Source organism: Calliopsis andreniformis, chromosome 3 (assembly GCF_051401765.1).
Source record: "Calliopsis andreniformis isolate RMS-2024a chromosome 3, iyCalAndr_principal, whole genome shotgun sequence".
Lineage (NCBI taxonomy): Eukaryota > Metazoa > Arthropoda > Insecta > Hymenoptera > Andrenidae > Calliopsis > Calliopsis andreniformis.
In genome coordinates, this window is record NC_135064.1 from 25,912,578 (window position 1) to 25,936,741 (window position 24,164).

Genomic DNA, 24,164 nt, shown 5'->3' on the forward strand with positions numbered 1-24,164 from the left:
ACGATCGAGTCATTATAATCACTTACAAACGCAAGTTCCACAAAGCGAAAGTAAGCCGACGACAAAGAATAGCGAAGATATAGGTAAAAGAGAGTTGGAGATATCACATATACTGCCATTTAAATCATCTAGCAGAAAGTATGATACAAATGTGTTAAATATAGAAAATCATTTTGGTAGCTCACAAGTTGGAGTACAATATGATATGAAACATGATCAAGGTAACGAAGAATCGTCTTTAAAGAACGTCTCACAAATTTCACATTCAAGTGTTTCGTCACCCTTCTACTATTCAATTTGCACAAATAAAATATCGGACATTGATAAAGCATTAACTGATTCAGCTAAAAAAAAATTAATTTCTAGTAAAGATACTGGAATAAGTTCTGCTCAAACAACGATGTTGCCTACAGAAACAACAGAAACAACTAGTTTACATAACAAAGTTGAAACATATGTCGACACGAGCAAGCGTCAAGATAAAACTATGGAGTCCTATAAAGATTATTTATGGAAAGCCACGTTAAAAAATAATATGGAAAAAGTAAGCGAGACTGAGAAAGTCTCTATGACGCTGAAGACAGATATACCATATAAATCTAATCAAGTTGAAGATATTAAAGTAGATTCTGGAAGAAACTCACAAAATGAGTTGAAGACGAGTGTAAAGGGAAAAATTGATATGAAAAAGGAGCTCCCAATGCTCAGAGTTACAGACTTACAGTCAAGATCTATGAACACACTGCCTACTTCTCAATTTACAACTGACTTAATGTACCCTGTACCTTTAAGTTATAAATCAGTCAAAGAGCATTCTCGTACTACTACCCTGCCACCTTATACTAACAAAACTTTCACTGAAACTACAGACATTAACAAATTTATTCATACTAATCAGTCATCTCGCGTTTGTACTTGTAGAAATAATTCTGGAAGACATGAGACTTTATCGAATCATGCAAAAAGTATTTTTGATAAGATTGCATTGGCAACTGAAAAACAGAAAGACTTTTCGTATCAAGAAAATACTGATGTTTGTACTAATACAAATTGCAGACCAATGAATTATTCTAGATTACATGAGAGCAGAGATGAAGCAACAGCGAATAATGATTTAGAGTCTCAAAAGACTTTTCAGTATAGTAGATTACTGCAGAAAGAGAAACCTATGCGTTCGGTTGATACTAATTTAGACACAACAGGTGCACAAATGTTTAATGATAAAACTGCGACGAAAAGTTGTTGTCAAACCCATCAGTGTCGAGATATAGACTGTAATGATATGAACTATAATTATAGAAATGCAAAAAGTAAAATAACAACGCCAAACTACAAATTACGAAAGGATCCGAGTCCTCTTGGGTCATCAGAGTTGGTAAAGCCAGAATTTATGAAAATGCTAATGGAAATTAAAGAACATACGAAAACTTTGGAAGAACAGTTAACAATTATGAATAAACAGATAAAGTTTAAGAAAAAAACGAGTGAAAAATTGCTATCCATTTCTGAGCGTAGTACAGACCCTTCGTCACGTGAGAGAAATGTTTATGCTAATAAGCAACAAAGAGATGTCATTACACAGGAACCAGAAAAGGAAAATATCTGCATACAAGAGCCTAGTGAAAATGATATTTCTTATGCAAAGTGTACAGAGGATGAACCAATGAAATCTGAAATCAACATTGGTAAGCAGGTAATTCAGAATCTAGCAATTGAACAAACTGATAAAAAGAATACTTATAGAAATGATTTTGAAGAAAACAAAGGTTATAGGGAAGAATACCGAAGTAAAAGTCACAGAGAAAACTTAAATAGTTCTGATACTAGAAGCAAAGTTAGCACAAATCAACAAATTAATCGAAAATTAGAGAAGTCTTATAATGTTAATTCAAAGAAGATACAAAGTCATTGCATGAGATCTACAATGTCTGCATCCTTTACTCAGAATGAATCAAACTTTATACCACTTGTTAGTTCTACACCTAAGAGAGCAAACGTACTGAACGATAAAGAAAGTCTTCATTATATTTCATATTGTGTTCAGAATAGCCCTTTATGTAATGAAAATTTACAAGGAAATCACGTTAAAAAATCTGCATTCAAGGAGTTAGTAAATTATCCTTTAAAAAAGGAAGGAAACGCAGTCAGTTTGTTAGATAAGAATGATAAAGAACATTCGAGTAATCCAGAAAAAACTATTGTAATGTTATTTTTAACGAGAGGTGTAAATAATACATATTTAAAATCCAAATACAAGAAGTTAGAATTTATGAGTTTTAAGCCAAGATGCATGATTGATTCATGTATAGCGTGCAATCAAAGATTGGTGAAACGTAGGTCGTCGAGACGCAAAATGCAGATACCCACTGTGTTCAAACAACTAAAATCCGTAAAGTGTAGAATAGAAAAATGCACAAATAAAAGCACTCACGAGCATTTTGTAAAGCAATCAACTACAGATCATAATCTATCAGATACGTTGACCACTGTATGTACACAATCGTCTAATTTATACATCACAACTGGTACTTCAGTTTCTTGCATTACGTTTGACAAAAATTATGCTGAAGAAAGAACAGAAACCTGTATAATAAGTTAATAACGTAAGAAGTTGTTCAAAATATTGAAAATAAAAACTTATTGTATTAAAATGCACCATTTATTATAAGATTTTAGTTTTTAATTGAAATAATGTAGTATAATTATTTTCAGGTAAAACCTGCATACGCCTCTAAGTTTGTAGTTTGTAAATTACAGTGAAAAAAATTTGTATATTATCATATATACTAAGAGGTGGCATTTAATGCTCCAAAATATAATTATAAAATTTTGTGTAATGTTTTTGTAAGTGTATTTTGATATAGTACTCGTAATTGTAAATCTTAAATCGAGAAATTGTAAGACTGTATTTAATGTAAACTGCTATTGTGCTCTGCTTACGTCTGACTGATACTTTAAGAGCTTAGTTTATTGTATTACTTTTGTACTCTATTTGCTGAACTAATAAAGACATAATTTGAATTAAATTATTGAAAAATAAGATTCTACAAACATTTATTTCTTTTTTATGTTTTTTGAAATTTAGAGACCAAATGATTATCAGAAAGTATAAGAGAAGTGTAACAAAACTTTACTTGCCAGATATTGCACTTCCTCTAGACTATTTTCTAAACGATTCACTATAATATTATTACCTCATTATTTTTCAACATTTAAAATTTAATGCAAATTGGTACTGACCTTCTGTAGCGTGATCCTAATTTTGAAATATTATAGCCATCTGGTGGTCATATCTATAAACTACTGCTTCTTCATACCCTTAGTACCCTCTAGCGGATATATCTCTAAACCAAAAGCTTCCTGAGAATAGTACTACTAACACCATCTATCGGAAATATTTTTTTGAGTTTCCACCCGCACCCCTCTGGCCCACAAACTGGTTCAGGGGGTGCCATAGGCGTCGCAACTACAAATTCATACGTCCAAAGGCGTCGCCACCTAATGAGTCAGGAAGTACATAATTTAACACATTTGATCATAGAAAAGAACTCACCAAAACCAGAAGTAAACAAGATTTACAACAAAATATTCGATCGAGGTGTAGAAACAAACAGGTTTCTGCAAATTTTCAGAGTCTTTTTATTTGTTTCAATGTACGGTTTGCAAACAGTACCGACTTTGTTGGTTGCCTTGCAAAATGATTCCTAGAACCACTGTTCTTAAAGCAGTAGTCACAATGGTCGCAATAGGGCCTCTTCTAATTGATGATATTCCAGATTGTGCAATACATACGTATAATGATGGATCTCCTCTGAGACTAGAGATTTCATGTACATGTACCTCATCTGTGGTGTAATAGTGCATTCCAAATAAATTGCAAATTATGAACGTGCAAATGCGAACGTAACAAAATCATAAAAAAACATAATCGTTGAATCAATGCTTGCCAGATAAATATTTCTGCTCAGGCACGCTTGCTCGTTTTCGCGGTAAATGCGAATAGAAGAGTAAACGTGTCTAAGTGACTTCCGTACGTTTAGTTTTGAATAGTTCACCTTCGTATTTAGTAATTTATTATATCATTCTTTTATTCCTTTACACATACGTTTATGATCTCGATGATCGTACGAAACGTTGAACATGTAAACTAGATAATTACAAATAATAAAAATAAAAAGCCTCTCATAAGATCTCTCTTCGTCCTAAACGTTCAGCTATTCGATTTGATTTATGTATATATGTATATATGTATACTTGTAATATGTATTTTATATATATACGTATGCGTGTATGATTTATATATAAAATACATAATAGAGGCTCGCACGAGTTTCATTATGTTTTACAGTTTAACGATGTTTGTTTATATATATATATATATTTATATATATCGGCTTCTTCCTTAAAATTAGTCGGTGCCAGCCAGTTTTCTTTCTCAGCGTCCGCTGTCGTGTAATCGGTTCGATTAATTACAAAAAAAGACACGTTACCTTGCAACTTCTATGTCTTGTCATTAATCCTATTATAATACAGAACTTTCTCGCTTCTCGCTTCGTCCAGACGTTCAATTATACACCTTCTAAGAAAAATTTATACAGGGCTCGTTTAACATCGTGAACGAAATACAGGCATTATGTACAAGTATTTATAATTACATATTTATATGCATAGTTCTTTCCCTTTTATTCAATATGATCGTCTTAACTGTAAATTTGCGACCCCGCCTACTCCTGGATGACGCGACGAACGATATTTATGTGTATGCAAATGCGAACTTATCACTGCGACGTAATTCATAATGTTCCGAATAAACGTAAAATCTTTCCAAGAAATAAAAAAAGAAAAACGTTTCCTAAAAAGACTTGTTCCATAAATAAAAACTTGGTCGATCGATTAAATTTTTCTTCATCGAATTTCGCGAAATAAGACGAAATTCTTCTTTCTTGAAATCTTTCGTTATATAGCCTATAATACAAAGAGTTCAATAATATTCTGAATCTAAGAAATAAAGAAGAATGAGAATGACAAAATTGAAATCCCAACTTAATCGTTTAATCACAAAATTGGTATTTCTAGAAAATGTGAAAATATCTCGTTTAAAGTTATTTCTTATTTTATAAAACGATCGTCAAAAGTAAAAAGAATACATAGAAAGAGGGAACGAAAAATATTTGGGGCTAGTACAGATTGATGATTGTTCGTTCAAGTATGTTTTTAAAGCTTCTCGATATCATGATAGTTTCCTTAAAAAGTACGATAAAAATAAAAAATTGTTATTTCTATAACTTTGATTTTTACAATGACATCCAATCGATGTGGTAGTCAGAGGAAATTTGCATAGTAAATCCGAGGAAAAGTAATCACTATTTATGTGTAATATGTTTGGAAATGCACTCCTTATCACTTTGTCTTTGTCGTTAATTCCAAAATCTTGAAAAACGCTGGCTCCAATAACGTTTAGGCCTTTTTTCTAACTCCAAATATGAATATATTTACATCTGTATATCTACAATACACAGATAACTCGGAAGCAAGATAATTGATTATTGAATTCTCGAATTTAAGTGCAATTTCATGAATGCATCGTACTGTTTGCTCGAAGTTCCACGATTCAATGGAAAACTGAATTTATTTTGTACTAGTTGTTCCAGAACTGTAAGTACAAACTTAGTGGAGCAATAGCATTCACAAAAAAGAACGAAAAAATCACGATAAAAATAAGTTTAAAAGTTGACCTGCGTCCGAGATATTCAATTTTTGGTAAAAACTTGTTCAAAGTTCCATAATATAATCGAATTATAAATTACTATTCTATTCGACTCTTTGTACATTCAGCAATAATAAAAAAGAAGAGAAAAATAGATACAGCATACTAGCAATGTAATTCCATAAGTTGTATTGCCTTCATGAATTGAAAAACTGAATACCTCGGAAAGAATTACTTTACACACCTACATTTATTTTTCGTTTCTTTTTACAAATTCCTTGAAATTCATTTAATTTTGTTCTTTCAATTCTGGAGCATCCTATAGAATTTGTGTAGACAAAAAAAATAAATCGAGATACGATTTCTTTAGAATGATACGAGATGCTCGCGTTAGTCGAAAAAGGTATAAAAGTTTCTCTTATACGAGTATCCGATAATGTCACTGAAGAGTTGAAGAACCACGGTTAGGAGTTTTCTCTCTCTTGAGCTAAAACTGATCTAAAAGCAGAATTGCTTATATTAGTTTTACGACGGATTCTCGGCCGGTATATGCCAATGACGTGTATCATTAACGCTATGTGCGATGCCTTATTACCAACGTTTCTGACCATAAGAATATTACTCGATTAATAAAACAAAAGGAGACGATAATGTATATATAGCCATGTAATTGCAATATGCAATTATAAGCAAATGATAAATTCCTAACAAATACATTTCATAAAAAGGTTTCTTTACAATCTAGGTTTTCTCGGTGACTTATGAAAAACATACAATAATAATATTAATAATAATAATAATAATTAATAATAATATAATATAATATAATAATATAATAATATTGATTGTAATTAACTATAACGTCCATAAAGTATTTTTCTTCGCCCTCTTTTTTTGTACACGATTACTAAAAACATTTCTTCCACTTCATGTTGAGAAAATAAATATTAATATTAAATTTGAAATATCTTGTTTTTTGCTTCATTCACTTCTTTCCTTTCTTTTCTTGTTTTTTTTTTATCACTGATCTCTGCATCACTTCGGCTACATCTGTCTTTCGTTCGTATCTTTACTAGTTTACAGTACATTATTTTATAGTCTAAGTCGGCAAATTGTCTTGCCTAGTAAGTTTATAGGCCTCTTTTAATAATATATGGAACATTGCCGTGTTTCACCTCTTCCTTAGTACTTCATTTTCTCTTTCTCTCTCTCTTTCTCTCTCTCTCTCACTCGCTCTCATTCTACCTATCTCTCTCTCTCTCTCTCTTTCTTCACTATTCCTCGTCTTCGTTAACACACAAGAGCACACTTTTTGCAAAAGTTGATTGCAAATCTCGTACCTTACATTCATCCTTATACATAGATACTTTTCTGTTCATTTTTCACTTTTACACTAGATCCAAAATAAACAAAGTTGATCGGTGTCCGCAACATCAAAGAGTTTTCTTTTAGAGGCCTGGTTCAAGAGGTCACCTATGGCTACTGCTGCTTTGATCGTTCATATCGTACAGAACTTGTGCGATTGTTCTCGATGATTCAACGTTACTCAATGCCACACCAGCCAAATGTGGTTCGTATGCTCTAAGGTGCCTGAAAAAAGAAAAAGAAAAAAAAAAGATAAATGTATGAATATTAATTAAATTTCGAAAAATGCATTTAATTATATGCATTGTAAACACTAAAATTGTATTTGAATGTATGCAATGTTGAAAACTGAATAAAAGTGTACCTTCTGCCATGCGTTGAATATATGACTAGGTTTCTCAGAATAAGAGCTGCTGTCAAGCGAATACTTTTGGTCACTGGACCTTCGTTGTCATCCTGTAGAAAAAGCAGAAGACAAGTGTTTAACTTTGAATCACTGAAGATGTGTATGTATTAAAAAATGAATATAAAATACAAAGTCAACTAGTCACACTTTCAATTAACACTAAGACAACAAGAGGTAATGTATACACACAGATGTGATAATTATTCAGTGATGTTTGAATTAATTAGTTGTAACAGCATTGAACATTAGTAAAATATAGCTGTGAAAACAAAATGTCATATATGGGTAAAATATATGATTCTACGTATAATACATAAACAAACAATGGTTTTCCATGATTATACACAAGTACACTAAATCATGGAAAATTTCTTCACTGAAGAATGTAATACTGTATTTAGGAATTTTTTATAATGACATTAACAAACGAATGATTATAAAATAAATTAACTACAGCATGCTATGTGTAAAAAAAATATTTTCATTTCAAACTACTTAAAAAAATATATAAGATGCAAACTTTTATAAATCTATATTTCATATTTTTAAATTCTTAAAGTGCAAACAGCATTATTGTATAAAAATATATGAGTATATTTTTTTCAGATAACGTAAATGTGTCTAAAGGGTTAAGGTTAAAATTATTAAAAATCTCTCATTAAAAGTGTCAGCAAACTTCATTTGCATATCAATGTAAATTAATATTTCACTAACAACCTTGTATCCTGCAAAACTTTCTTCGAGTCAAGGTTTTGTAGAAACGTACATTTTGATATTTAAGTGTAAGCGTAAATGCATGTTCTCTGACCACCCCCCCAGTTGATTTTATGATTTTAAAATAATATTTAAAATGATTTTCCTATGTTGTAAGCACAATAAATATACTACACGTTATACTGTTTAAAATAAACATTAACCAACACCCTGTTTGTCATGAACACTTCAACTGCATAATGAACACATAAGATTACAGCTGCGCTAGCTACGAAATGAAAATAAAATGAACTCCATGCTAAAAATATATGTAATATCAGAAACACAAGGATTAACAATTAAAAAAAAAAAAAAAAAAAACAAAAAACTAGAATGGTGCGAAAACAAGAGGAAATGAAGCGCAAAAAGAAAGGTAGGCGGTAGGAAAACAGCACACGAGGGCTGTGGCTGTGTGAATCAATGAATCCTTTGTTTCAACTTCCAACACGTTTTTACCTGTTCTGGTGGAGGATTTTGCCCGGGTCGGGGAGAAGAAGAGCTTGAGATGGCTGCAGCGGGCTTGGTCGGCCTTTGCTGCTTCGCCAAGAGAATAAGAAATTTCATTACATTAACGATCAACTTTAAGAACCATGGGGGATTATAAAGAGTTCTCCAAAATATAGCGATGTAGATTGCAAATATACCCTATCCTTCACATTATTTGTACGCAGATTTGTGTAAAATATGTCAGCTATGCTACCACCATAACAGAGAAGTGCTGTGTGCTTGTCTGTATTTGTTTAACTTTATCGCTCTGCTTGCTGTATCCAGCTAAACTAAATAGACAAATGTAACAGAAATTTACGAACCATTAACTCCTTCGGATTCACGAATTCCAATGCGTGCCTCTTAATGGCATGGAATGCTGCATTCGGTGCATATCCAGGATGATGAGGAGCTGGCGGTGTCGACGTGGAAACTTCAGCCTTTCCAGTCACCGTTAACTGTTTCCTTCTCATCGACATGGTCTGCAATATGTCCAATCATCCGCCCAGTTAAGTCTTCGTTAAGCAAAATAATATACATATGTACAATAACATTATACGTACGTCTGCGTTACAATGCCTATCGTAAAGATGCGTCATTAAGGAGAACCTACGCCTCTTCAGAGAGTCGCAACTTGCCCAAAGACACAAGATCTCTTCTCCACCAGTCGGACAATGCGCCTCACACACATGAAGGTACACTTCGTGCGGTGTTTTGAATTGCCTATAAACACCAATACCTTTTAATCCTGCTATTCTATTGAAACAGAGTTCTAAGGACATCGTTTCAGAATTTGGTTCAGGTACTTTACCTTAGACAACCCCGCCATTCACACAAATAGGCATTGGGATCGATTTTTATCGTGATAGTCTTGCTTTCCGATTGATTTTGACTCGTAGATGGTTTAGATTCGGGTTCAGTGGAGGTTGAGGAACTGACAGTTTTCATAACTTTAGGTGATTGTTTTGCCGCCAGACCGTGTGTTGCAGCCGCTTGATGGGGCGTGGTGGGTCTCGTTGGCGGTGGGGTGGACGCTGGAGTAGGTGTGACCACCCTGGATGGTACGCTCGTTGACACAGGAGTTTGTTGCGCCATCGCTGGGATAGTTACAGTCACCGTATTTGGATTCGTTTGTGCTACCGAACTGTTCACTATTATGGAAGTTTGCGGAATTGTGCCTGAGGTTGGGACAAGCGGCGGTGGTATGTTCCCAAGAGCAGGACTCTGCAAAATGGGACGCGAGACCTGCGTGACGACAACCTGTTGTCCCTGAGGCGTGACAGCCACCATTTTCTGTTGGGTCGGTTGCGCAGTGGCTTGGGGTTGCAAAATAATGATCGTCTTCGCGCCTGTTCCCTGCTGCTGCGTCGTCTGGGCCACTAGAACCGTCTGTGCTTGACCCTGGACCAGCGTCGTCTGTGGCTGAGCCAAGACGTAATTTTGACCGGGAACACCACCAGAAACAACGTACTGTAATTGGCCTCCAGCTCCTTGTTGCAATAAAACCTGTGGCTGAGGCTGTGTCTGTCTTCCCTTTATCGAAGCAGCTGGTATAATGACTTGATTGTTTGGCTGGATCGTTTGTTGGACCACTATCTGCCTAGGAGCAGTCACGATAAGTTGCTGTTGATGTTGCTGTTGGTGTTGTTGCTGCTGTTGCTGTTGCGCCTGCTGCAACTGCAACTGTGGCTGTGGTTGTTGTATATGTGGCTGCGGCTGTTGCAACGGCTGCTGTTGCAATGGCTGTGGTAGTGGAGGCGGTGGTTGCTGTGGCGGGGGCTGTGGCTGTGGCGTTTGCGTCTGTTGCTGTTGTTGCTGAGTAATTTGATTGACGAATATATGAGGAGGTTCCTCCTTTATTGTGGGAGGAGGGGGTTCTTCCTTAGTGACATTTACGTTTACGCTTTCCTCGAGGTCTGTTTCATCTTCTATACAATCCGCAGCTAGAGCAGCGTAAAGATTCGCAGCAGTTGACGAAACTGTTGCTTTCTCGCTGTCTTTGTCATCGTCTTGCTCTTCTGATTTTATGCTCGAAACTGTGGATTCGGCAGTCGTTGAGTCGACAGCGGGATCCGGAGACATCGTGCCATTAGAATACTTCAGCTTTTTCGCGTCTATCTCGTCAGGCTCACTGGCAGCTCTTTTGATCCCTCTCGGCGCTTCGATCAAAGCGTCTTCGGATACTTCTGTCTGTATAACGTTACCTTCTTCCATTTCTGTTTTCAATTTAATATCGGTAGGAGATTCTTTCAGTACCTTTTTAATATGATTCTCTACTAGATCCATTCCCTTCTCGTTGATCGAATTCTTTCCTAAAACACCGTTCAGGATAGGTTCTTTCTCAACTTTTCTTTCCAACAAATCCGCCAGCATCATGCTTTGCAGAGGTTTCTCTTTTGAAGTGACGCTGGACGAATCTTTCGAGGATCCATCTTCTTGCGCATCGATGTCCATATTACTCGGTGCACCGTTTAAGAGAATACCCTCAAAACTCGTTAAGGAATTGTCTTCTTCAACGCCGACACCAGAACAGTCCCTACTACCACCTATGCCACTGCTGGATGCTAATGAGTTATTAGTAGAGTCAGAGTCTTCGGCAATTGACGTGCAAGTTGAACGTTGACTTGTCTTGTTCACCATCATTGCTACTGTAGTTGGAGGCCGACACACTTTAATGGTTGACGATATGTGGTTTTCCGTTGAGTTCAGGATTATAGCGGAGGAGGTTGTAGATGTTGCGATTTGGTTGATGTTTTCATTATCACTTACTTCAGTCTGGAAGACAAGATTTACATTTAAAAACTTCCTGATACATTTCTAATGATCCTTCTTAAAAATTTATATACTATTATACCTTGTCACAGTTATTAGTCATAACAAATTTGGCTCCATTAAGCCTTTGTATCTTTTTGGCAGGAATGGGTGTAATAGCTGGCTTTTGTTTTGAGTTGACAGGTGTCTTTGGGAGTAATGTTGATGTCGTGGTTGTGAGAGATTGCGATACGTTGGTTAATTGTTGCTGCAACAACCTCTGCTGTTGTTGGCGCTGTGCAACCTATGAAAGCAACACAAAGTACATTTAGAAAAAGATTAAATAAAAATATTAAAGAATCTCTACTTGTACTCTATATCTTCTTAACTACTATTGAAGGAAGATCATTTCTCAATCAAAATCAAACTTGAAAACACCATGCTTTTGTTAGTACAATACAAAATATTAATGTCTTCACTTAACTTACGGATAATACTATTTTGTTAAATATCACTTGAAACCTTTCAAGTATTAAATAAACAATCAACACAAGTGAAACCATAAAATATAATTTCACTTAATTTCATAACTCAAAATAAATCACATGTCAGAATTTCAAAATCAATGTCTCCTTCAAGTCGCACACTCGTAAAATCAAACTTGTTTAAACATACAGTTACTAAATACTTTCAAGTGAGATCTTATCCTCTAAAAATGCTTTTCCTACAATATATTAAAACTTATTATTTTAATTAATACTGTTTTACACCAACATTCAATCTGATCAAGATTGAGATCAAGATTGACTGTATCAAGAATCTGATTTCAATATAAATTTCATGTACAAGAACACTATTTTTTATTCTTAAAATTACTACTCATTCAGTAGCGTAATTTTCAGGTAGTTATTTCAACCTGTTTTACTAGACAAGATCGTCTTCAAGAACTGTATATCAAACTCAACACTCTACAAAACTCAACAACAACAAAAAAAAAGATACTACAGTTTTCATTGTTAATGTACAACAATGATACCTGGTTGCTGGTTATTAGCTGGTTGGCACTGATGCTGGATGCGATGCTAGCAGTAGTGTTTGTTACACAGGCAGTAGGGGTAGACACACAAGTCGCAGCAGTACTGGGCATGCAGTCGCTGCTGACCGTTACCTTAGTAGCCAGAAGGCTTTTTATTATGGAACTGGATGTAGTACCACCTCGATTATCTTCCTTTGCAACTACCTGGATAATTTGAGATTGCTGTTGTACTTGCTGCGGTTGTTGCTGTTGCTGTTGTTGCATTTGAGATCCACTGGATAGCAATGCTTGACTGAGGTGTGGATGCGATACTGACACCTAATTAACAACATTTATTGCAATGTAAATACAACGCAATACAAATGTATTATTAAACTAAATATTGAGTTGAATATATTTTAAATAGTGATTAAGTAAAAGAATATTGATATTTGAATCTTTGTGTATATATAGTAATTTACGTTTAAGAATAATAGTATTGTTTGATATTTATAAAATATGAAGTAGAATAAACATTTTCATAATAGCATTGTATTTATTACTAAGCATGATATGAACACTTGTTATAAGAATACAAGATAGAAGAGTAGCGTACTGTGCTACGATATCGATTATAATTGCTTAGAAGGAACTTCAATTAAGACAGATTTTTAAGAAACGTGAAATCTACTTTAATCATGCAATAAATAAAATTTTAGCTCCTATTATATTTTTATGATCGTCGATAAAAATATATAGAATAGATTTATAAGCTTTGGTACACGTAAAAATGAAATGTTTCAAGCAAATTGTTTAAATTTCAGAACGCAAAGTATTATTTAATGGAAATAAAACAAATATTTCATGTAAATCCATTTATATTGTAAAATGTAAATCTGTATAAACTGGTTTTTCTGTACCATACGCAGTAACTAAGGATTCAGGTACTTACGAATTATTTATGCTACTGTTTTATAAATCTATTTATGTAAATATACATTTCAAAGTACAGTCAAGTCCTGCATAGTTGAAACAAATACCAGTTTAGATCAAATGGAAGTATGAATAAAACAGACAATTTCTGTAATAAGACATTTCGATAGCCTAGACTTCACTGCACATGTATCTACTTATCCTCATGCATATGTGTAGCGATGGGATGTACACAGGATTCGAGTCATGCAAAATATGTAATTTTGTTAAGGAAAGCCCATATTACAGTAGCGTCGTGAAACCATAACCAAAATAAGAATCAAGGTCATGAGTGGTAGAGAGAGAATGGTAGAAAGCTAGGACTCGGACCCACCTGACTTTTAGAATCAACCTTGGTGACTGGATTTTGGGATTGAGTCGAGGTGTTCGAAGTACTGGAGGGTGGTTTTGGTGGGGCAGACAATTGGGCTTTCAGGATAGGTGATGCTGGGGCAGGAGTTTTCGGAGGCCCAGATGCAGGATTGTCTAGGGCCGTGCTATCAGGAGCAGGACTTATACTCTTGATTGTACGCTGTTGTACGGGAAGCACCTTTACTGGAGTTGTGTTGACTGCTGTAATTGGAGCTGTGTTAGTCCCAACTGCAGTTTGGCTCGGATAAGTTACTTGGGGAGGTGTGGCCCGTACTCGGATTCCTTCGTAATACTGAGCGCCACTTGTTTCACCTTTCAATGGATTTGGTCCAACGCTCCCACCAAATACAGATCTATAACAGATTCATTCAATTCTATTAACTGGTTCTTCGATTCAAGTCTTATTCCATGTGATCGTTTCATATTAACACCCACCTAACACATCTTGGAAAATGGAGCGGAGCTATGACACCCCTTCTACCAATCTTTGTGCAACAACCAAGATATTTTTTATACAGCTCTTCTTGTTCTATACGGACACCTGGTGCAGGTTCGAAGGTAGCTCTTAGCCAACCCAGAGCAAATTGCTCGTTCTCTTGTATGATTTGTTGATGTGCATGTTGCTGTTGTAGCGAATTGCTTGTCTCCACTGCTTCTAAACATATTTAAAGGAACAGAGTCATGTATTATTTTTATCTGCGGGATTGAAGATAATTGAAGGAACTCATAAGTTATGAAGTCATAACAAAAACGACCCTTGCTAATTTTTGTCTTTTCCTACGAGAGCACAAAAAATACTGTAGCATCTCTAATTCTTGTTCAATAGATTAATGTTCTTTTTAGGCAACATATTTATCATATCTCGTCTCTGGTGGAGTGTGTGCTTATAAAAAAAATCGTAAAATTTGACAAGTGCTGTCTTTGTTGTAAGTTGACTGCGGATTTATGACAGTCGACTGCAGATATAATGCAGATATAGTGTAAGGAAGAACAGAATGCATATAACATAGAAAACTGGAGAAATTATTGAAAGATATTTCTCTAATTTTCTCTTGGAAAACAGGAGTTTGCATAAATGCCTGCAGTTTAGTAATAAGCTCTTCAATTTAATATTTTGATTACTCACTGTGCGTTGTCGATTTTGTTACAATTGCAGCTGGAGTTGTTGGCCGCGAGGGTGCTGGGCTTACGGGAGCTGGTGTTGCAGTGATTGTAGTTGGAGTAGGCGGCACAGATGAAGACACTGTTGCAGCTGGAGCAGTCGCGGTAACTGGAGTGTTCTGAGTGGTGCTCGGTGGTGTCACTACAGTAGATACTGTTTCGATCACTCTCATCAGAATGCAAGCTTTCGGTCCATAACTCTGCGCTTCTACAGTAACAAGGGCGACTAATGTGTCGATAGCTCCGCGTACCCGCGCGACGCTAGTACATGGCCTCTCACCCAAAGAAGTCAAAGCATATAAACATTCCAAGGTATATACTAAAAGAGCTATGTCGTTCAGCGCTAAAAACCTGTAAAAGAAAACATTACATACAGTTAGAAAGAATTGCAACAGATATGAGAACGCATTCTCTTGAAACTGAATAGAAACTTAGAGGAAAGAAAGATATGGAAGGAGCATTTCCTTGTTTCTGTATTTTTTCAGGATTATTTGTGCAAGATCAGTCCTATCAATATATTACTGTTACGTGTATGTCTAACCATATTAATTCGATTATCCTGCCAAGATAATCTGATAGCTCTCCGACAGACTCGCCTTGTTTTTATTAATTGAAACAAGGCTAAAACTTTCAACAACTTCGTATTGATCTTGCATAAATTTTCCTCAGAAGACTTTGCAAATGCTCCCTCTATACCTTTCTCTCCTCTAAGTAGATAAGATTAGAAAAGCAGAAGAGAACCGACCTGCATATAAGTTCATATACATTGTCCTCTAATCCAAACGTAACAATTTCTTCATTGCTGTCTTGCTGGCTAATTTTATTAAGCACCTCCAAACAGGATATAACAATAAACCTGTCTTGGGATTCAATTCCCCTTGCAACGCATGATAACACAACATCTGTTATCCTCTCACCAGCCTCTTTCAAGATTACTTCGTTCGCTATGTTTCCTAAGATGTCAAAGCCAAGCTGATGCAAATTGCTCCACCTCGCCCTGACACACAGTAATACGAATCTCAAGAAACACCGATTCCTCCCCAATACAGCTGCGTTTTCTGGAGTGAAACTTAGATTCCGTAAAATGGATGCTATTTGTAGTACACGTTGACCGTATGGATCCTGCGTTCCTAGCGTTCGTCCGACACAAAACAAGTCTTTATCCTCCTCTTCAAACTTTATCGAGTTTTGGTTCTGATCCTTCATGTTTTCATCCTGATGGGATCCCATGGTATCCAACCTTGGGCAATCTGGAAGTACCTGAAAATAGAATAACATTAGAATCTTTTACATAGAATAAGCAACAAATCTGGATCCCAAAGTCAGAGTGTATCAAATCCACTAGTTTTCTGCATGTCTTCATACACTTTAGCTCTAGAGTCCAGAAATACGATACTGCACAATTAACAGAAACAGAGTATCAACTAAATTTTGTTATACATATTACAAACTCAGACAAAATTCCATACAATATATAAAGAATTTTACATTCAACTCGGAAATATGGTAAATTGCCAAAGCTTTACCAAACTATACAAATTGTAGTCCCAAACAGTTTGTTACTAATCTACATTGCAGATCAAGAGAGCAGCAATAGAAATTCTACTCAATTTTAATTTCAATAAAAGATCTGTTACTACTCTTAGGTCCAACATCTGTCTGTTAGTCGAACCGATAATTTCAGCCTTACCCCGTCGACGTCCATCGACGTGGAAGCCTCATCGTTCTCCGTCGACGCGGCGCTTTTGTTCTGCTTCTCTTTCTCCAAGATTTTCCGCCTGGAGAAGGTCTGCGGGCTGCCAGTCGGCTTCTTCATGAACGTCCTCTCGTTCGTCAGATCGATCACGTCCTGTGAGTCGAGGACGTCCGACCAGAAGGAGTTGATCGAGTAATTCCTTACGCGGGAGTAGACCTCGATGAAGAGCTGCCGCGTGCCCGGCGAGTCGAACACGCCGGCGTGCGCCAGAAGAATGTTCACCAGGCGGGGATACTTGTCGAGGCGCAATATGTGCTTGCCTTCGTTCGACAGCAACGTGCAAACGTTGATGGCGAAGTCTTGTTCATTCGGAAGAGGCGAGAGTAAAGAGAGTGCGAGTTTATCGTAATTGGATGGCTTGTAAAGGTCCGACGAGAGGCCGTTGTACTCGCGAAGAGATTCTGGAAGAAGACAAGCGGAGACGCCTTTAGAAATCATAATCGGTTGTTGTCTTAAGAATAATTGTTGTTGTTATTTAATTGCAATGGTGAGTCAATAATTATCCCCAATGAAACTACAAATTTTATTTCAAGACAAACAGAAAATCGATTATAATGTCATCTTTTTAGGTCCGTCGTTGTACAAGATGTATTGAAATACAGTTTATTTAGCTGGATCGCGGGTTATTATTGACTCATTCTCCAGAAAATACTGTGTTTAATTAATCCGTATAGAGGTTCAGTTCAAATTGGAATTTATTGGCGTAGTTAGTGTTAAATAACAAATTTGGGACTCGGAGCCAAAGTGCATTAAGTCATACAGAAAATAAGTGGATTTAATGCACTTTGATTCTGGAGACCATATATAGGATTTGTTTGGAGACTGTAGGTCATACAAGAATGCAAAGAGTCTAAGTATAGTTATTCATTATGATTAAATGTAAAGTTTAATATGGAACTCCATATATTACACTGCTTGTACCACTGATTTTATTTTTAAATTAAGAGTTGAAAGCTTTTTATAAAATCTGTGTATGATGAATATAATGAAGATTTCTATGCAAATATATAAAATGTGTTACATTCTGTAGCTTTTGATGCAACTAAAATTTCCATAAATGCATAGATATCCGCAGTTTAATAATGAATATGTAAATGATCCTTTTATACGTGGAAGGGGAGTAAAAGATGCAGTAGCTGCAAGCAACGACGCTCTGTGCAACTGGTGTGATCGACAAATCACGAGTGGAAGTAGGTTGTGCTTGGTCAGGGTCAGATTTCTACGAAGCAACGAAAATACCTTGATCGAGCGGAAAACGATCGTGCAATTTCTGCGAATCGTACTAATTTCCTGGGAATAATCCATTTATTTTTGATTTTCAATTACAAATCTCCCATATTTCTATAAATGTAACAATCTATATTCTATACCTCTTAATTTAGCACAAATCTATAATTCTTTATCGATCAAAATCCTTATTCTGTGCATCTTTCAACTCGACCAGTATCAAAATTAAAATTCTTAGCATGTCTGATGTGCGGAAGTCCCCTTAAACGTATCTGCCAACCATATTTGCAAACGCTCGTGGGCGTCCTCTATCTAATCAATACTAAACATAATCTCCTTATTAAATAACTAAATTTTAGTTTCTTTGAAAATAAAGCTCAGAAAAAAACTACTGCATAATATCTATCTAGTTTACATTTTCATGTAATAAAATCCGTATTCCTATTCCATCATTTTACGAATTTGGATAAGCTTTTCGATCGCGAATCTGCTCGTCTCGAATGATGAACATTTCGAAGCGACTGGAAAGGAGGGTCTGCCGTCGCGGAGCGGCAATATTATCGCGAATCGCGGTAATCTTTTTCAGCCGCAAAACCGCGATCAATATCGCGTCCCGGGAGAAATGTTACCCTTTGGCGGAAACGACGGAATCCTGGGGATTCACGACGACGGAACTCCGTGAGCAAAGATACAAAAAAGATAGGAGGAAAGCAGAGGGAAAAAAATGAAGAAAAGAAATCCCTAATAAAATAGCTGGTCGACGGTAGAGAAAACCTGCAATGCTATTGAAGCTTAAAAAAGGTTCTGACTTCTCTAGAGAAACAGAAATGTCTGATCTAAAATTACTTCTTAAAACTTGCAAATAAATGTACATTCAGCTTGATGACGATACAATATTCATAATTTGGTATTTATATGAAGGCAAGAAATTCGAAGGATAGTTTGAATAGTTTCTAGATGTTAAATAAAATTTGTTCTGTCGAGTATTTGTGTCTCAAAGAAACACCTTGATCTGAATGAATGTGCGCAGTTTGCACAACTTTGTGTCTTCGTTTCTATGCAAAGTAGGATTAAAGTCGATGGTATTTAATTCGTACGTTGGCGCATCGATACACGAAGCAGAGATCGCGTTTAATAACCGCAATTGCTTCTCGTGTAACGCCTATCAACCGCGATTACTGTACTTCTATCCGCTACGCCACTTCGCTCGCGGTGCTCGGCTTTAAATGGAATGCGAAATAACAACGTCAAATCGAATTACAATTCCCTCGACGTGGAACCTCGTCATGTACAAGTTTACCCGTTATCGACTTAAGTTTATGGACGACGCTTCTTCGGGACACATTAATTTCTGATTTGGGTTACTGACTTCAATCGAATACTAGACACTGAAGATTATATTCAATTCTATAATATATATCTATGTAATCTCTATAATATACCATATAATAGGTCATTTTCTAGAGAATATATGTTCCTAAGAATTTTTGATATTAGTATTTTTTATAATTATGCATGACTTTCAGAAAAACTAAACGTACACATATGGGCCAGTCTTCTTTAAGAGATTAAGTCATATTCACAATATAAATGCATACAAATGAATGAAAAATTTTTTACCTGAAAATTCGAATCACTATGCATATGGTAGAATTTAAAAAAAATTTATTTTCAGAATACATATGAATTCTTTTAGTTTTTTTGTCAACAAATTTCTCCTGATCCAGGTGTGTAGATTTATCTTTAGAAAACCGTTAACCTTATCTACCATTGCACCCTGTATACCAACTTAGCTAACGAATCATTTCTCGTCCCCAGTCACTGATAACAACGATAACAGTGCAACACACCAGCACCATCGTTGTCTCGTTTCCCGCGCGTCCTGCCAATGCACTCGCGTGCAAATGAACGGCCTTACCAGCGAGAGTCGATAACTGATAGAAGGGTAATTTAAGCTCTACTCTGATCGACGCTCGTAAACAGTAAAGAATACCAAGAAACGATGAACTTCGAAACGCGAACTAATATACCAATGTTGACCAAATCTTACATGATAAGCGCCATGTTTCGTCTATCAGTAACAGAAGTGTTAAGCATATATTTATCGCATCAACTTTTTCTATTTTTCATCTTATCCAGTTAACCAGTCTTGCATCTCAATATTTAACACAAAATATATATACTTGGATCTCAGAACTAAAGTGTATCTAATCACGCGGAAAAATTATGGACTTAATACACCCTAGCTCTAATGTCCAGATATATAAACAGTAAACTAACGTTTTGGACTCGGAGTTCATGAGCTTTCCATACGTTCTGTCCCCTCAGAAGGGACAATCGAGTCAAAAGAGTTAGAGGCATAGAATAGGATATTTAAAAAATATCTGTTAAAAAATTACTCTGTTATTCACTGGACAGATATTAATATTATCGCAAAATTGATTATTAATAGCAGAAGCAACGCATTTAAAAAACATAGGAAAGCATACGATTCGATAAAGGGTTAGGGCACAGTTTCACCGTGTGCCCAGCGAGCAAGGGAGGCGCTGCGCACGCGACGCGACGGCGCTAATTGGCGTTAAAGGATGATAAACGTTGTAACGAGCTACACCGCGACGGCATGTGCAGTGGGAGAGAGCATCTGTGTATCGATGGCACGCGGTCTAAACGTCACCAATCGCCGTGGCGGTCAGTTCTCCTGGATGACGACAGGATTCGGGCGACGCAGTCACTGACAAGGGGAAAGAGAGAAAGAGAGAGAGGGAAGTGGCTCTGAAACACGCTGGTGGGAGGCAGAAATCGGGAGTTACGAGGAGCAGCACGCAAGCGCCGAGAAGCGCTGTATTACGCCAGGGAGAGGATCGAGGGACTCATGGAACACCTATCCCCGCAAACGCTTATTGATTGTGACTCTCGTATCGTGTCTCCCACTCCCTCTATGCATCATCTTCCTCGCTCTCCCTTTCACCAGTCCTTTCTCTCCCTCCTACGTCTCCTTCTCGTTAATTCACTGTTTACTTTGGCGTCCTTGTTGCTCGCTCCTTTCTGAACCTTCCTGACGTTTTAGTTACTTTTTTTTTATTCACTCCTCGGGCGCTATTAGTCATCACTGAAAGTGTACTCCACAGTGGGGTATGCGGTAGCCAATTTCTTGTTACTAGTGTATGATATGCGTTATAACTAGTACGCCAAAGTAGTTTATTTGTTATAACCATAACTGGAAAGAAATTCTGTAATTTTGCAGGAGTTTAATGCGTAAGAATTTTCATAATCCCATTGTACACGTCATTTCCTCTATGAATTTGACTTTGGTCATGATGTGTATGTATAACATAACCTTTCAAGGGGTTAAATTGGTAGTATGTATGCAAGAACCGTTCGTTTTATTCTAATATTTTGAAACCAAAAAATTTTAGGTTATGTCATTATATCATATTACTGTAAATGAGCAATAGTCATTTTTGTATAATTCTTTTTTAATTAGAGAGATACAGAAACTATATTTTCTATAATTATTTTCACATCAGCAATTACAATATACTTTCCAAGTTTTTAGAGAACCATAACGTTTAAAAGCTAACACTCTGCAGGTGCCTAAGCCTTTTTTCCTTTTGCTCTTTCAATTTTCTTATTAAATTTTGAATATTATCTTTCGAGTAAGTCAACTAAAGTGAGGAAGAGACGGAAGCAAGAATCAAGAGCGTCGGTGTCGAAGTACAATTCAATGACTACGCGTTGCGAATGCTTAAACGAAGGATTTAGCGCGCGCGTCAAGCGCGTCGACGTTTGAATATGTATGTATATTAACATCATGCATGAACGCGCGGAGGCGCGTATGCAAAGCGAGGTACGAAGCAGAATTTTGTTTTGCCTAGGAACACACGTTTCTTAAATGCAGTAGTATCGATTTTACGATGCATACCCATTATTGTGTCCTCGCGACTGAGGAGAACTTTAAAAAGTAAGGTTATAATCAGAATCTTTAGTAACAATCGACTGTAATTAAAGTATTATACATAATTATACAGAATAGTACGACTATTTCACAATTAGAAAAAAATGGCAGTCTGATTTTCTTTCAAAATGGAAATACCTATACCTAAATGGGTTTACCTATTGCTTTCCCTAACTTTAAAATCGCAGTACTGAAAAATTAGAAAATTCTGACATATCAGATTTTGCCACCTGACTACAGAATACTCCTCTATAACTATTACAGTCAAAATTACAGTAGCCAATGATCGACCAATTACGTATCTCGATTCAAATACCACACAAGGTAGCAAACCCGTTCGACACCCGTTTTCCCGGTTTAACCGTGTCGGGTTTGAAGGCGTGTGGGGCAATGGAGAGCAGGGAATCGACAAGGAGAGCAAAAAGAGGCGAAGAAGTGGGAGAGGGTGAGCAGTTCAGTGCGACGAAGCTGCGATAGTCAATCGTACGCATGCGCACGAAATATAGACCCGCGTTCCGACAGTCGAAGCGCGACTACGGAGGTGTATGCGCGGTTCTATGTGTGTCATGATTATTGCCCATTAAATTATCTCGCGCACGGTGTGCGCTCTACTCTCACTCCTGACAGCGCGGTGATCGCGCCACTGTGCGTGTCGCCGCGACACACGTACCCTATGCATGTATTTATCGCACGTATAAATATATAGATGTACGCAAGCTTCGCGTATAACTATATAGACGTATTGTGTGTCTGTATCTCGCATGCACGTACAGACGTTTATTCCCAGCCAGACTCCTGGCTCTGTCTCTATATCCCTCTCTCACCCGACAACAGCTCCACAGAAGCACGTCAATAACCCGTTGCCGCCTCGACATGCTGCATATAGCGTTTATAGCGCGTCGAGCTACGCCGCGCGCAACACACTTCGGCGATGATGCTTTTTTATGGGACGAGTTTCGGGGGCTTTCACCTGTTTCCACGGCGCCTCGGTTCTCGAGCCCTCGCGCGCCTCGCCAGACACACTTCAGCTTCTCGCGCGTTTTGCGCTCTACGGGTACAGTTCTTCCTCGATATAGACTCACGAGCCACTGAGTTTACAGTGAAAGGCAGGTTTCCGAAGTCTACATGCACAGGGTGTAATATGTGTAGCAATATTTTTAGGATGAGAGGGGAGCATAAATGGAACATAAAATGTCTTGTGACGTAATGTCTGATCTGCCTCCATTTTGCAGTAATAATGCCTTAGCTTTAACACACTTAATATGATAAATTAATAGGCATAGGATTTTCTAATTTTACGGATGTTTTAAGGAGTTGAAGTAGAGTATCCCTTATAGTTCTAACATTCATAAAGCTTTAAAAATCTGGGATCTATTCCCTAAGAATATCTCGGATTTTTAAGGCTTCATAAAACTGAAATCGTAAAAGATACAAAAAACTATATCGAGACTCTTTTACTCTGTTTCTGCTCTTCAGTGCATCTGTAAAATTACGGAGTCTCCCTTGACTACTAATTTAACATCTAAGAATGTTAATTTTAAGGCATTACTATTACCAAATGGAGGCAGATCGGAGATTTTTCGCTCACATATTATGTTCATATTGTTTGCACCATATATACTTTAACTCGCAAGTTGAAATCAGTTGTCTGCTCAAGGCCACTGGGGAGTTACCCTTCCCACTCAACCACCCCACTACTGTACCACTATACCTGCTGCTTCGTGCAAGGCCAGTTTCCACAGCTCTCATCATTTATTCTAAATCATCCTATATCTATCCTCCGATCTCTGATTTCTGCAACATTCTATTGTTCTAGCGGTAATTCGACTACGAGTTTCCTGTTGCCACAAAAAAGAAAAAAGAACAGTTCCTCCCGTAATTACATCCCAACCCAATTAGTTCCGAGCAAAACTGCGTGTTGCATGCATTGCCATTATCGTTTCATGTTTCTCGTGGTAATCCTTCGACAATGATTCATGTCATGTTGAAACGGCACCGTGGCACGTGGAAAAACTGTAGAACCTCGATCAATCGAGCCATAAATACTCATGATCTCTGATATCCAGGTTTTCTATTACTTCCTATATTCATGATAAGTATGCAAAAAGATGTTTCCTGAAACTCATACTCTGATTTAATAACAGTATTCAGAAACTAAAAAATTAGGCTCTAACCAGACGCTTCAGTGTTGAGTCCACTGTTAAGTCGATTAATCGAGGTTCTACTGTAAAGCAAAGT

At 36.7% G+C, this 24,164-nt stretch overlaps 1 protein-coding gene across 3 annotated transcripts in view; it reads right to left on the reverse strand.

Annotated features, from left to right (window-relative positions):
• Nucleotides 1-5,090: 5,090 nt before the first annotated feature.
• Bap170 (Brahma associated protein 170kD) overlaps nucleotides 5,091-24,164 on the reverse strand; it is a 61,442-nt gene continuing 42,368 nt past the window's right edge. The window contains exons 5-17 of one of the 3 annotated variants that reach the window (XM_076393261.1): nucleotides 16,679-17,145; nucleotides 15,734-16,248; nucleotides 14,954-15,339; nucleotides 14,263-14,482; nucleotides 14,006-14,180; nucleotides 12,505-12,822; nucleotides 11,572-11,772; nucleotides 9,529-11,492; nucleotides 9,281-9,440; nucleotides 9,041-9,199; nucleotides 8,688-8,765; nucleotides 7,437-7,528; nucleotides 5,091-7,297 (exon numbers count right to left, since the gene is read on the reverse strand). In XM_076393261.1, the coding sequence (XP_076249376.1) occupies nucleotides 7,177-7,297; nucleotides 7,437-7,528; nucleotides 8,688-8,765; nucleotides 9,041-9,199; nucleotides 9,281-9,440; nucleotides 9,529-11,492; nucleotides 11,572-11,772; nucleotides 12,505-12,822; nucleotides 14,006-14,180; nucleotides 14,263-14,482; nucleotides 14,954-15,339; nucleotides 15,734-16,248; nucleotides 16,679-17,145 (4,856 nt within the window). In that variant the 3' untranslated portion in view covers nucleotides 5,091-7,176. Of the gene's footprint in view, nucleotides 7,298-7,436; nucleotides 7,529-8,687; nucleotides 8,766-9,040; nucleotides 9,200-9,280; nucleotides 9,441-9,528; nucleotides 11,493-11,571; nucleotides 11,773-12,504; nucleotides 12,823-13,789; nucleotides 14,181-14,262; nucleotides 14,483-14,953; nucleotides 15,340-15,733; nucleotides 16,249-16,678; nucleotides 17,146-24,164 lie in introns of all 3 variants that reach the window. The other 2 variants (XM_076393260.1, XM_076393259.1) reach the window with 2 other exon arrangements.